Genomic DNA, 13,927 nt, shown 5'->3' on the forward strand with positions numbered 1-13,927 from the left:
AATAAATTACATTCATCCTGCGGTATGATGCCTAATGTGTTGTGCAGAGTAGTAATACCCCGAAACATCACATCATGCATGACGCCGCATTACCCTGAAAGCAGTACTTAAAAACATTTCACAAAAAGTCCAGTCATATAGTCAAATAACATTCAAATGGGCAACGGGTGTGATGGGGGGGGGGTGGAGAAGGTGGGGCAGGGGAGGGAGTAAAGAGTTCACAGGCCCGAAGCTTTATTTGAACTGCCAAAGGATACACGGGGGAGAGGGGGGGGGAATGGGGAAATCTTCAGACCTCCTCTTCCTCCTTGAAGTCCATCAGGTGATAGTCTCTGAGCAGACTGTGAACCAGTCTGCGACAGTCCTCGATGGACATCCTCTCCCGCTCCCGTGGCCAAAACCAAAGAGCTGCAAGATTGTAGACCTACACGAGCCTGAAATGGGCTACGAGACCATCACCAAGCAGCTTGGTGAGAGGGTGTCAACAGTTGGTGAGATTATTCGCAAATGGAAGAAACACAAAATAACTGTCAATATCACTCGGTCTGGAGCTCCATGCAAGATCTCACTTCGCGGAGTTTCAATGGTCATGAGAACAGTGAGGAATCAGCCCAGAACTACAAGGGAGAATCTTGTCAATGATCTGAGGGCAGCTGGGACCATAGTCACCAAGAAAACAATTGGTAACACACTACGCTGTGAAGGACTGAAATCCTGCAGCACCCGCAAGGTCCCCCTGCTCAGGAAAGCACATGTACAGGCCTGTCTGAAGTTTGCTAATGAACATCTGAATAATTCAGGGGACCAAAATTGAGCTCTTTGGCATCAACTTAACTCGCTGTGTTTGAAGGAGGAGGAATGCTGCCTATGACCCCCATGGACACCATCCCCACCATCAAACATGGAGGTGTAAACATTATGCTTTGTGGGTATTTTTCTGCTAAGGGGACAGGACAACTTCACCGCATCAAAAGGGACGATGGACAGGGCCATGTACCATCAAATCTTGGGTGAGAACCTCCTTCCCTCAGCTAGGCCATTAAAAATAGGTGTGGATGGGTAATCCAGCATGACAATGACACAAAACACACGGCCAAGGCATTAAAGGAGTGGCTCAAGAAGGAACACATTAAGGTCCTGGAGTGGCCTAGCCACTCTCCAGACCTTTATCCCATAGAAAATATGTGGAGGGAGCTGAAGGTTCGAGTTACCAAACATCAGCCACAAAACCTTAATGACTTGGGAGAGGATCTGCAAAGAGGCGTGGGACAATATCCCTCCTGAGATGTGTGAAAACCTGGTGGTCAACTACAAGAAACGTCTGACCTCTGTGATTGCCAACAAAGGCTTTGCCACCAAGTACTAAGTCATGTTTTGCAAAGGGGTCAAATACTTATTTCACTTATTAAAATGCAAATACATTCATAACTTTTTGAAATGCGTTTTTCTGGATATTTTTGTTATTCTGTCTCTCACTGTTAAAATAAACCTACCATTAAAATTATAGCCTGGTCATTTCTTTGTCAGTGGGCAAACGTACAAAATCAGCAGGGGGATCAAATACTTTTTTTACTTCACTGTACCTTTCCTCTTCAATCTGCAGCAATGTGATTTTTCAGTAAAATGCAATGCACTATGACATCTGGAAGCATTGTGTGCAAAACGCCCCCCCCAGATATGTAATTTCCTGCTTGTGTGATTTGCTCACTGACTTTCCCCGAATTCTGCACTAAGATAGAAATCAGATTTTAGGCATCCTCTGCAACAAAAATGTCATTTTTGGTGAGATACTCCTAAAGGATTAACGTCTAAGGGAGTGCAGATGCTGCAACTTTCCTCATTAAAACAATGTATGTGTGTCAGCTGATTAATAATGAAAAAGTCACTCCCATTCAGATTTACTCTGCACATTGACACACAACTTTTTCTTCAGAACAGAAACGGGTAGGAATCTGCAACACAGTTTGTTAAAATCCAGACAGTGTATATTGATCACACAGAGGGAATTGTTTTTCTCTCAACAAAAGTGGAGCCACTCTTTAAATATAGCTACATTAGTACAAGTAACCCCTGCATATAGCTTTAGCAACTATGGAGCTAATATTTTGAAGGGGTAAAGTATTATTTGAAAAAAGCTGGTGTTTGAGGGATAAAGCATTGGTGAATGTAGAAACATACCTTCCTGTAGCTGAGCTCGTTTAAAACATTTATGAAGATACTTTGGGAAGCCCTCAAAGCACAGGTACAATGTGTACCAGAACGTTACTGTTGTTTGCACACCTTAAGCAGACCATACATCAGATCACATGCTGAGTAATGTGTACTGAAAGTATGACACTTCCAGGTATTTATTACCTCTTACAGAAACCTTGGTACTCACCCTGACAATGTCTTCATTTGCTTTTCTCTCCAGAGGGTCGGCACCATCTTTGTTCAAGCGGGGTCACCTTATACTTTCTGGTCTGAGATGTTGGCTCAGAGGTGACACAGTCTTGTAAATCCTGGTGCCTGTGCAGTTCTTAGCTATGTTCATAAGAGTTTGACACAGATCAGCCCCTGCTACAGCCTATAACCTTGTGAGTAGGGATGATGGATATAATTGGATCCTAGTCTAAATTAATACTGTTGCTGCATATTGTCACATGTCAGTTATTTATTTGTGGAGAAACAAAGAACTCATGAACAAAGTCCTGACATGTCACAATATAAAACATCAATCCGTCTTATAAATAAAAAGCAGTCCTTGAGCTCTAGCCTGGTTTTGCTGTTTTGCTGAAGTGATTATGTCATCTCCTCCCACCTTTCACCAAGCAAAAGAATAGAAAAACTCAGCCATGATGTGAGTGTATGGCTGTGTATTATTTTAACAACACACAATCTTATGTCTCCTTATTAGTCCACTCATTCCCACACAATGGTACCGCTGCAGAAAATACAACAATAACAATTTCATATTAATCACCTGCTACAGCTGCATGACCATTTTCTTGAGAGGCTCTATGAGAAATGAGCAGAACCTCTGCGCCAGCTGGGTACATCTGGGAACTAAAACTGAAAGAGCTCTTCTCCAGGTCCTGCTGCAGAGTCCTAATTGTGTCTGACAAAGACATGTTCTCCTCTTTCATCTGCAACACAGTTCAAGAGCTATAGTTCAGTATTGCATAAGGATTTCTTAAACAAAGACTTCAGCTTAGTAGCATGGCATCAGAATGGCAAACCCTCAATGTTACCCAAACTATATGTTTTTTCAATGTGTGTGTTCACATACGGTATGTGTCTTGTATAAATCATAGTCACTATTATTTTCATGCACTTCTTCCAGCTAAAGTATCTGGTTGATCCTGCCAGCCACCCTCCTTCCTTGTTCTAAACTGACCATGCACAGCACAGAAGCTGATTTGTTAGCATATTTAGTTTCCATACTTTGGCTAGCCGTTCAGGGGTACAGGACACCGTACAGACACACAGCATGCCTGTATTGGGTAGTTTGTTCAGTCACCATGCCCCCTGACCAGAGCCGGACCTGCTATGGGACCCGGTAGGACCATGGGCCCCGAGCGGCACTTTCAGGGGGGCGGAAAAATGCCACCCAAGAGCAGTGGCAGAACTGCCGCCAGCCAGCCCGTTTCGCTCTTTATCCCACTGTGGGGGAGCCCAGCGCCGCTGCTGTTAGAGGTGACAGGCGCGTGCAGGCAGAACACTCGTTGCACAGGGGGGGAGCAGTCAGCCAGTGAGTGAGCGGGTGGGTCGGCGGGAGAGTGAGTGGGTGGGCCAGTCAGTGGGTGAGCCGGCAAACAGGCCAGTCGGCAGGTGAGTGGGCTTGCTGGCCAGTCAGCGGGCCGACGGGCGGGGAAGCAGAGAGATGATATCATCTCTCACCACCCGCCTATCATCACTGCAATTCCGCCCTCACTGTGCATCCATGGGCAGCAGAGAGATTACATCATTTCTCTGCTGCCTGCATTCACTCTGGGACACAGCAAGTGACAATCCGCACCTTAGCAGGCAACTGACACAGCAAGTGACAATCCGCAATGTGTGGCAGATGACGTGGCAAGTGAAAATCTGCAACGTGTGGCAAGGGACGCCGTGGCAAGTGACAATCCGCAATGTGTGGCAGGGGACATCGTGGCAAGTGACAATCCGCAACGTGTGGCAGGGGATGTCGTGGCAAATGCGTGGCGGGTGGACCAGGGGACGGCGTGGCAAGCGACAATCCACAACGCGTGGTAGGGGACGTCGTAGCAAGTGACAATCTGCAACACATGGCAGGGGACATTGTGGCAAGTGACAATCTGCAACGCGTGGCAGGGGACGTCGTGGCAAGTGACAATCTGCAACGTGTGGCAGGGAATGTCGTGGCAAATGACAATCTGCAACGTGTGGCAAATGACAATCCGCAACGTGTGGCAAGTGACAATCCCCAACGTGTGGCAAGTGACGTCATGTCAAGTAACAATCCACAACGTGTGGCAGGGGATGTCGTGGCAAGTGACAATCCGCATCTGAAGGCAGGTGACATGGCAAGTGACACACTCGGGGCTCCCACTGATTCTGCATTATGGAGAGTTGAACTATTTTTATATTACAATGTAATAATAGAAATAATGTGCTTCAATCATCCTGACACCATAACAAACATGGTGCCAAGATGATTGAAGCGCCAACACCAGCCATTTCCCTGATAAATCGCCCGCAAAAAAAAGTATTTTCTGGCAGTACCCCTCCTGAAACTAGACTCTGGATCTCTGGATCCGCCCCTGTCACTGCCATACCCACACAGCGGACCCGTACGCCCATCCTCTCTCTGCGCGCCCCCCCCATTGCTGCAGACAAATGCATTGTCGGGACAAGAGGCAGAAACTACAGGAGAAAGTCAGCTGACCAGCTGACAGCTAACAGCGTGAAGAAGGAGGAGCTTTCTGCTGTGAGCAGAGACCCCATGTTGGAAAAGGCATCGCTGGAGGCACAACTGACACTGTAAGCAAGTAAGTGCCAGCGCCATTGATCCCATCCCCACCACCATTGCCTCTGACTGAACCCCCCTCCACCACCACAGCTGCATTGGACAGAATCCCCCACCACCACCACCACTGTTGCATGTAAATCTTACTCCCTGATACATTTAATTTTAGTTTTAATTGTCATGATATAAAATAATGGATGTCGGGGCCTTTGGGGTGATTTTTTTTAGTGGGGGGCAGCATTTAATTCTTGGTCCCAGGCAGCACAATGTCTTGGGCCAGCCCTGCCCCTGACCAATCACAGCCTGCCTCTGGCACACACCCCCTCCCAATCACAGCCTGCTTCTTGAACATGCCCCTGCTCAAGCACAGTCTGCATCTTGCCTCAGTCTTAAAGGAGAAGTAGGGCCAAAGCTCTTTTGGCTTTACTTCTCCTGTGGGACACGGGAGTGCACTTAGTTCTGCACTCCTGTGACCCGTATTCAGCCAACAAAGGGCTAAAGTTCACTGTCGGCTGACGTCACTTAGCTGGTCCAGGCTCTGGAGAGATCCAGACTTTTATGTAGGGATCCACCCTGATGACTGGACTGGCAGCTGGCTCAGCCTCTCACTGCACAGCCTGGTGCTCCAATGAGTACTGTAAAAGCAGAGCAGAGAGCCAGAGACTGAGAATTGAATGATCAGCAGTTTTTGATCGCTTAGTTTCTGGTCTGGAGGTGGCAGGAAACAGATGCAGCATTGGACCAATGCTGTATCCACCTAGGAGAGGTGGCATCCCAGTCTTAGTCTGTAGAGTTCATCATTGAGTTAGCCCACCCTTTGCAGCTAAAACAGCTTCAACTCTTCTGGAAAGGCTGTCCACAATGTTTAGGAGTGTGTCTATGAAAATGTTTAACCTTTCTCCCAAAAGCACATTTGTGAGGTCAGGCACTGATGTGGACAAGAAGGCCTGGCTCTCAGTCTCTGCTCTAATTCACCCCAAAGGTGTTCTATCGCTCCAAAATTTTTTTAAAAATGGCGTGCGGGTCCCCCCTAAGATCCATACCAGGCCCCTCAGGTCTGGTATGGATTTTAAGGGAAACCCCGCGCCAGAAAAAAAATGGCGTGGGGGTCCCCCCAAAATCCATACCAGGCCCTTCAGGTCTGGTATGGATTTTAAGGGGAACCCTGCGCCCAAAAAAAAAATGGTGTGGGAGTCCCCCCAAAATCCATACCAGACCCTTTTCCAAGCACACAACCTGGCAGGCCGCAGGAAAAGGGGGGGTAAGAGGGCGCCCCCCCCTCCTGAACCATACCAGACCACATGCCCTCAACATGGGGAGGGTGCTTTGAGGGCACACAGAATGTGCAAAGGAGTGACATCATCACTGGTTGGCTATTCAAATGGCCAGAGCTGTGACAATGCGATGTTGGAGGGATCCATTTTACTGGCAAATCTGTCATAATGTGCTAGTATGCTGTGCATACTAGCACATTATGCCATTAACTTGCAGAGAGGCTGGTGCTTTTAATTTTTTTTAAGACTTCACTACTGCTTTAAAGAGTTTTGAGCCTACTTTGAGCTTCTTTCCCAGTGCAGGTAACTTTCCGTTGGAACAGAGTGCTTATAATTATATTTTTTCCCCCATAATCTACACATGTAACTCTTGATACCTTCTGACAACACTATGGTGCTTATTGAACAGACTATCATTTCTACTGATTGCTACTGTGATTGTAGGAACAAGGATTGCCCATTTTAGCAATATTACTTTTTTGAAATACCTGTTGTGATTGAAATAGAATGAACATATAGCAATTAACACATACTGTACCTTTTCAGTATAATCCCTGAGTTTCTCAGTCTCTTGCAAACAGCATTCCTGCAGAAAAAACACAAAATATAACCAGATTATGTGGGGACACATGGGACATCTGTGGAAAGGACGGAAGTGACCAATGTACCCCCTTGACCGATAGTTGAAAGATTATATGTAGCACCCTCTACCTTAGGTAAGTAGGTTGCTAGAGTAGTACTGTTTTTGTTACAGCCAGTGCAGGTAAATTTAGGCAGGCTTAACTATGAGCTAGACTTGTTTATTTTGATCTGGGGGCTGGGAGTGGTTTTGTGTAGCAGCAGGTGACTGACATGTACTTCATCTCTCTGGCGCCTCCTCTGTTTCCAGAGAGTTCTGTAAAAGAGGCAGGGCAGAGGATGGGAGTGGCATGAAGTGTATCTGGGAGCCCTGACCAATTCCCAACTAGGATTGGCAAGGGGTAGGCCTCCTATATATACTCATGGTCAGCCTGTTGTGAGAGGAGTTATTGGGTGGAAGAACTGAAAGATGGAGTGTTAGGCTGTGGTGGCCCTTGAGGGAACCCCCTTTCTGGGGGGGGGTGAGCTCGGGAGCTGGGAGGGAGCCTCTCTCTACATGGCCATTGAGATGTGTCCTGGAACAGGAGCAGGAGGAAGACAGCGGGGTGAACTGCTGGGAAAGTCATTTAGGAGGGATCCATTCCGGGGTCGGTGAGTGAGAAGCAAATTGAGAAGCTCTGTGAGAGACATGCCAGGATTGGATGCCAGAAGGAGAGACTGTGCTGTCGTTGAAGTCAAGTTGCTGCAGCCAGGAGGGTTGGCAGGATTTGCACCGGACTTTCTGGGATCAGTAGTCCATCAAGTTTCAGTTAGCACAAATGTCCTTTTTCATCACTATTGGTTGCTACACCAAAGGGCACTGCAGACCCCTGCCAGCAAATGGCTATTATTGAGCTGTTGGGACTTATTCAGAGTGAGGCCTAACTATGTGCTAACGGTGACAGGAATCTAGGATTGTGCAGTAGAGAAAGCAAAGTAATCTCAAGTAGTGTGCTGGAGGAGCTTTAGAGACTATCAATGTAGATTCAGCCATCTTTGTTCAAACAAGTAAGATTCATTATTTGGGCATCCCATGTCCCTTTTCCCCATCCATGTTTAATCCCCCAATAAAAAACAACAAAAACAAGCAAAAGGACTGATAATTGACTGGCAAAGTGTGTCTGAAGTGAATGTCTGGCCAAGCAGGGTGATGTGTGGAACTACTATACGCAGCGACCTCACAGGGGCACAGGTACATATATATATAGCCACAAGTTTAAAGATCCTTTAAGTGGTATTAAACGCAAAAACAAAAAATGTATTGCATTGCACCTTACCAACTCTTTGATGTGGCTGCATTATTTATTTTTTTAGGTTTTTTTACCTTCATTTTCACCTGGTGATCCTGCCAGTAACTCTGTTATTTGTTTTACTTCCTTTAACAAACCAATCTCTCCAGAAAAAGTGGCAGTTGGAAGATTGAGACAAATTTTTACCACTGACATGGATGCTTACAATGGTCAGCATTTATTAGTTTATGCAAAACCTTCATTCCAAATCGAAAAAAAAAACTGTTGCTGTAACTGCTTAAAAGATGCTAGCTGGTATTCAATTTTAATTTGTTAGTCTAGTGCATCTAACACTACTTTTTCCCCAGTTTGACAATGTTGCCGTCCAAAGGTATATCCATTGCTCCTCCAACAGCATGGAGACACTCTAAAGATGGCTACACATAATAAAATTGTCTTGTACAATTTTCTTTTAGATTTACCAAAACCATATAATATGGGGTCAAACCTAAACACTTTCAGTTTGTATGCAATCTGGCAGTCCCTTGCACTACATAGTTGAAGGTAAATCTAAAGGAAACTTAACAAAAAAATGTATTATGTGTAGCTTTAGACAGGAAGTATGTTATTTTCCATATCACCAGGTGTAAATAGGGAAGAATCTTAAAAAAGAAAACTAATGTAGCCACCACTATGACCAGACAACAAATAGAAGGTGCCTCTCAAGGTTCCAGCCGAGTCCTCTCCTGTAGTATATCGCTGAGAGTGCTGGCAAGGACAGCGCTTATTCCATCTCCAATGATACAGACAAAAAAGGTCCTATGCTCCGCACATCAATGCAAGACCCAGTGGATATGTAAAATGACAGCCTCAGCCTGGGCTCCAACCAAGCCATGCCCCTAATGCATTAACCACGATTAAGCTCTGGGGACGGAGTGAAACACGTTGGGGATGTGGCATGGCTGGAGCCCGGGCTGATGCTGTCATTTCACATGTCCACTGGGTCTTGAAGTGATGTGCGGAGCATAGGACCTTTTTTGTCTAATGTAGCCACCACCTTTAACCACTTTCCGCCCACGCTATAGCCGAAAGACAGCTACAGCGCAGGCTTCCAGTGCCGGAAGGGCGTCAATAGATGTCCTCTCGTGATCGCTGTGCTCGCGCGCCCCCTGCGACGAGCTCTATGATCGTCGAGTCCTTTGGCTCATCACAGAACAAGGGAAAGGGCCAATCACAGGGGCCCTTTAACACGTGGTCAGCTGTCAGCCATTGGCAACTGATCACGGAAGGAAACAGAAGCCGGTTATCTGCTTTTTTTCTCCTCACAATCAGCGTGAGGAGAATAGAAGAGAGTCCGTAACCGGCTTTTGTTACAGGGACATCGGTCACAATCTGTGCCCACCAGTGCTGCTAATCAGTGCTAACCAATGCCACCTATCAGTGCCCATCAGTGATGCCAATCAGTGCCCATCAGAGCCTCATCATCAGTGTCACCCATCAGTGCTGCCTATCAGACCCCATCAGTGTCACATATCAGTGCAGCCTCATCAGTGCCCAGTTAACAATGGTAAAGAATTGGTAAGCTGCATTTTTGTTTTTGGGTTTATTACCACTTTAAAGCCTGAAGATAAATGTATTATTCAGCATAGATAAAAATAGCACTTTCTCTCTTACACACCTTTTCCTTGGCCAGCTCAACTACAACCAGAGGTTTCTGCTTCAACTTCTCCAGTTCAACATTTGCGTTATTCAGCTGTGATAGAAGCTCTGCCTGTAAGGCAATACCAGTTAAGGATTTACTATGCTGTAGGAATAGAAATGTGGGTCAAGTCTTAAAATAGAAGTGCTAGCACCCTAGCTTTCTGAAAATAGTTTGGGGGCATTTAGGGGAAGAAAACCTGTGACACTGCTTTTTTTTATCTTTTTTTTTCACTCTTTACCTATAAGATGGGGGGGGGGGGGGGGGGGGGATCTTCCAATGGTGACAAATGTTCTAGTTTAGAATGGGTATTACCCTTACTTTGGGGAGATTTCCCCTTACTTTTAGTTGTGACTACAAAAAGCCAATCTCTCCAACAGGACACAGGCTGGAAAAAATAACCTGATGGGGGTTTTAACTCTATAACACAAATTATTATAAATAAATAAAGAAAATACCGCGCCAATCCAACAAGTCAGAACAGCAGCCAACACTACAAAACGACTAGATTTGTGCACGTTAACTATATATTAAAAGTGTAGCGCTATAATGAAAAAAACAGGTGTAAAGGTATAGGACAGAAGAATGTCTGTTTACATTTGGAAAGGCAAATGACCATATCTGATCCCAAACCTAAAAAGTATGTGTACTAAATGGTGCAGTGAATAAGGATATAACATCCAATAACAACACGCCTGTGACCAAGTGAAATGCTCTATCTTATCAGAAAGAGCATAAAACAACACAAAAACAAAAATAATAAATATAAAAATAAGCAATCAAAACTCATCTGTGGTGAAAAAATTATATAATGTCAAAAAAATGTCCACGATAAAAGTGGGGAGATAAACCTCCCAAGTAAACCATATAAACATAATATATTAGTCCATATTATGTATGGCGTGATTGACTCAAATTGAATTCCAGGCGGGTAACATCACAACTAAAAATCCGAATCTGAGTAAGGGATGGAATACTCTTACCGACTTGGGTGGACTCACAGGCCGTTGGCGGTGAGTCAATAGGGCTTGTACTGTCTTAAGATGAATGTCAGGATGGCTTGTACACCGGAAGGGTTCCTCCTCAGATGGGGGGCCAAGATCCTGCCCCAAAGGGTCAGCACAGTCATCGTCTTTCTCAGCATGCATGGACCATGTATGAAGAAAAAACAAGGAGCCTCCACATGGTGTAAATCCAAAGATTATTTTTCAGATAGTATTTATTAGATCACTCAAGATCATCAGACAATCCATAAAAGTTTAAAATAAGCAGAATCGATTCCAATAGTACAGAGTGAATAAAAATTGGCAAGCGTGGTAAAAAGTGGCTGGGTACAGCAAAGAAACCCGACCGGTTTCGTCTAAAAAGACTTCGGCTGGGGTATATGCCATCCCGCCACCTCCACGCTTATATACATTCATAATAATGATGTCCTAAAAACAGCTGTTACAGCGTCGTATGCGCTGACTTCCTGAATTAATAGCGTGCGTTCCATACGGAGTCACATGTGAACCCATTAGCCAATGGGGAGAGGAACTAGTAGTACTGCCTCTACCCACCAAGCCTCGATGTGGATCTCGTCACGTTGTGCGCACTCCTTGGACAGAGGAGTCCGTTCCTCAGTTACTCACCCAATCAGAGCCAACGCCGTATGATGTACACACGACCTCCATCATGTGACAGCGTCTGACGTGCCGATAGGTGTACATCATTGTATTATACCGGAAGTGAAACACACATCACAGAGGCTGTTGAAACGCAAATGTGTTCCAAATGGGTCATTGAGGATTTCTAATAGGAAGTGGTAAAATATATATCTAAACGAAATTGAAGTAATCATTATAATCAGCCAAAATAATAGATATATAAACCCAACTTTGGAATACAAATAGGTAACCCTGTTAATTAAACTAGAATGTACATTCCGGAAGTCAGTAAGCATTATGGCTACATTGTAAACAATAGAAACGAAAAGAATTATTTTTCCTTTGAAAGGCATTGGCCATTCTTGTACTACAATATAGTTATATGCCTTAGTACCCATCTAGATCATGTTAGGTCATGGCACATATGAGGCCAATGCCCCCCTAGAGGAACAAGAAGCCATACTATAAATACATACTTAACAGCATTTCTCTCAAGTATAAAAAATAAATTAAATTATATAAAATTAAATAAGTTGTATGTATAAATTGAGCACAACAGTGATTGTAGAACTAATCTCTAAAAGTGTAAAGCCACCATACACTATTGATTGAGAGCAAAGCCCGAAAGTGCCTAGCACAAATATAGCTGATTTTAATTACCAGTATAAAGAGTAAACCTAAAAGGAAAGAGAATAGAAGGAAAAATCAAGATTGATTAATGAATGAATTGATGTCCCACTCAACATTTAGCCCATGTGGCGTAAAACATCTTAATTGGTATATCCAAAAAGTTTCGAGCTTTGAAACTCCTCTCATACATGACTCACCTCTCCAATGGGGGATAAATTTGTCTATTATTTGGAACTTAGTGCCAGTGGGATCTCGATTGTGGCAGGCTAGATAATGGTTGGGAACACTAAGGTCCCGGAGACAGGTCAAGCACCCATGAGTAGTTTAGCCCCCCCGAGTTCACAACAACCAATGAATAGGATTGTACCTAATAAACATGATGTACACCATTCACCTGGTAGACCCTTTACACCCATACCCCAATATAAGAACCCAACCTCCAACAATGGGGGAAGGGGGAGAAACAACAGAGGTAGGGCAAGGGTAAATAAGAACCAAAGATCATATTATGAACATCATAGACAGGACTCGTCCCCCTGGAGAAGAAATAATGACCATTATGATCAATATTCAGATTACCAATACCCCCAGAGAACTCCGGTCCATACGCAGAACAGGTTTTCACCTCTGAGAGAGAGAAGATTTAATGATGATCAATATTCCAGATACCCCTATTCTGATAGAGATGATGGATATTATATGAGATCACCATTTAATTACAATCAGAACCTGCCAGGACCTTCCTTGAGGAAGGATTTTCACAAGGAGGGGGAAAGTCATTCAAGAAATCCAAATCTGGGTGCGGCACCAGAGGGGGGTGGCGCGCCAGGAAAAAGAAAACGTGTCTAAAAGACAGTGGCATTTTTAATTTGAGCAATGTAGAACTAACAAAAGCCGAAAAATCAGTACTAGATAAAGGGCTGAAATATGCACCTCCAAAAAGATTAAATAAATTTTCAACTTTCATAGATGTACATAAGTACATCAGAAAGTTGAATATTCAAAGGTATATTATGTCTAACCCTATTAGACCTCGGACTACTGATATTACGTCACATGCTGTCCATTCAGGCCTTGCTAACCCATCGCTGTTCAATCCTCCAGGTTCAGTGGCACCCTCCATCAAAGTATTTCGAGACCTGGTCCTTAAAGATCTTGATAAGTTACCTGATAAAAAAAATATATAATGATCCCAACCTAAAAATTGGTCTCAAGTCTCTTTGTGAACGAAAGAACCTTGTCATTCGTCCAGCTGACAAGGGGGGTGGGATTGTCATTCTTAATAAAGCGGATTACCATACGGAGATGATGAGAATTCTTGGCGACACAGACACCTACCTTAAACTAACCAAAAACCCTACATCTGAGTTTAAGAAAGCTTTGGTAGACTTGATAGACACTGGTTTCCAACTGGGAATCCTTGACAAGAAAGAGAAAAGTTTAGTTCCGATTATTTATTATTTACCGAACGTCCACAAGAATGTCACACAACCTCCTGGTCGCCCCATTATAAGTGGCATAAATTCTATAACATCCCGTATCGGGAAATATATAGATTTTTTTCTTCAACCGTTAGTGAAATCCACACCATCTTATTTAAGAGACACTAAGGACACCATTGCCAAACTCGAATGTGTCACATACAGTAAGGATCTTATTCTTGCCACAGCAGATGTTAAGGCACTGTATACTTGTATACCCCACAATGTAGGATTTGAAGCGGTCAACTCTTTCCTTTCCAGGAATGGTACAATTCCAGGTACTCAGAAGAGGTTCATTATGGATTTATTGTGTTTTGCCACCAAACATAATTTCTTCTGGTACAGTGGAGATTTTTATCTCCAAAAAAAGGGGGTAGCCATGGG

General features: G+C 44.2%; 1 protein-coding gene across 1 annotated transcript in view; it reads right to left on the bottom strand.

Annotated features, from left to right (window-relative positions):
• The window catches only part of LOC141140674 (uncharacterized), a 165,794-nt gene that overhangs the window by 37,291 nt on the left and 114,576 nt on the right, over positions 1-13,927 (bottom strand). Inside the window, exons 7-9 of the mRNA XM_073628081.1 lie at positions 9,766-9,858; positions 6,779-6,826; positions 2,963-3,125 (exon numbers count right to left, since the gene is read on the bottom strand). Coding sequence (XP_073484182.1) covers positions 2,963-3,125; positions 6,779-6,826; positions 9,766-9,858 — 304 coding nt within the window. The remainder of the gene's footprint in view (positions 1-2,962; positions 3,126-6,778; positions 6,827-9,765; positions 9,859-13,927) is intronic.

This window comes from Aquarana catesbeiana, linkage group LG04, assembly GCF_042186555.1.
Source record: "Aquarana catesbeiana isolate 2022-GZ linkage group LG04, ASM4218655v1, whole genome shotgun sequence".
In the NCBI taxonomy this organism is placed as follows: domain Eukaryota; kingdom Metazoa; phylum Chordata; class Amphibia; order Anura; family Ranidae; genus Aquarana; species Aquarana catesbeiana.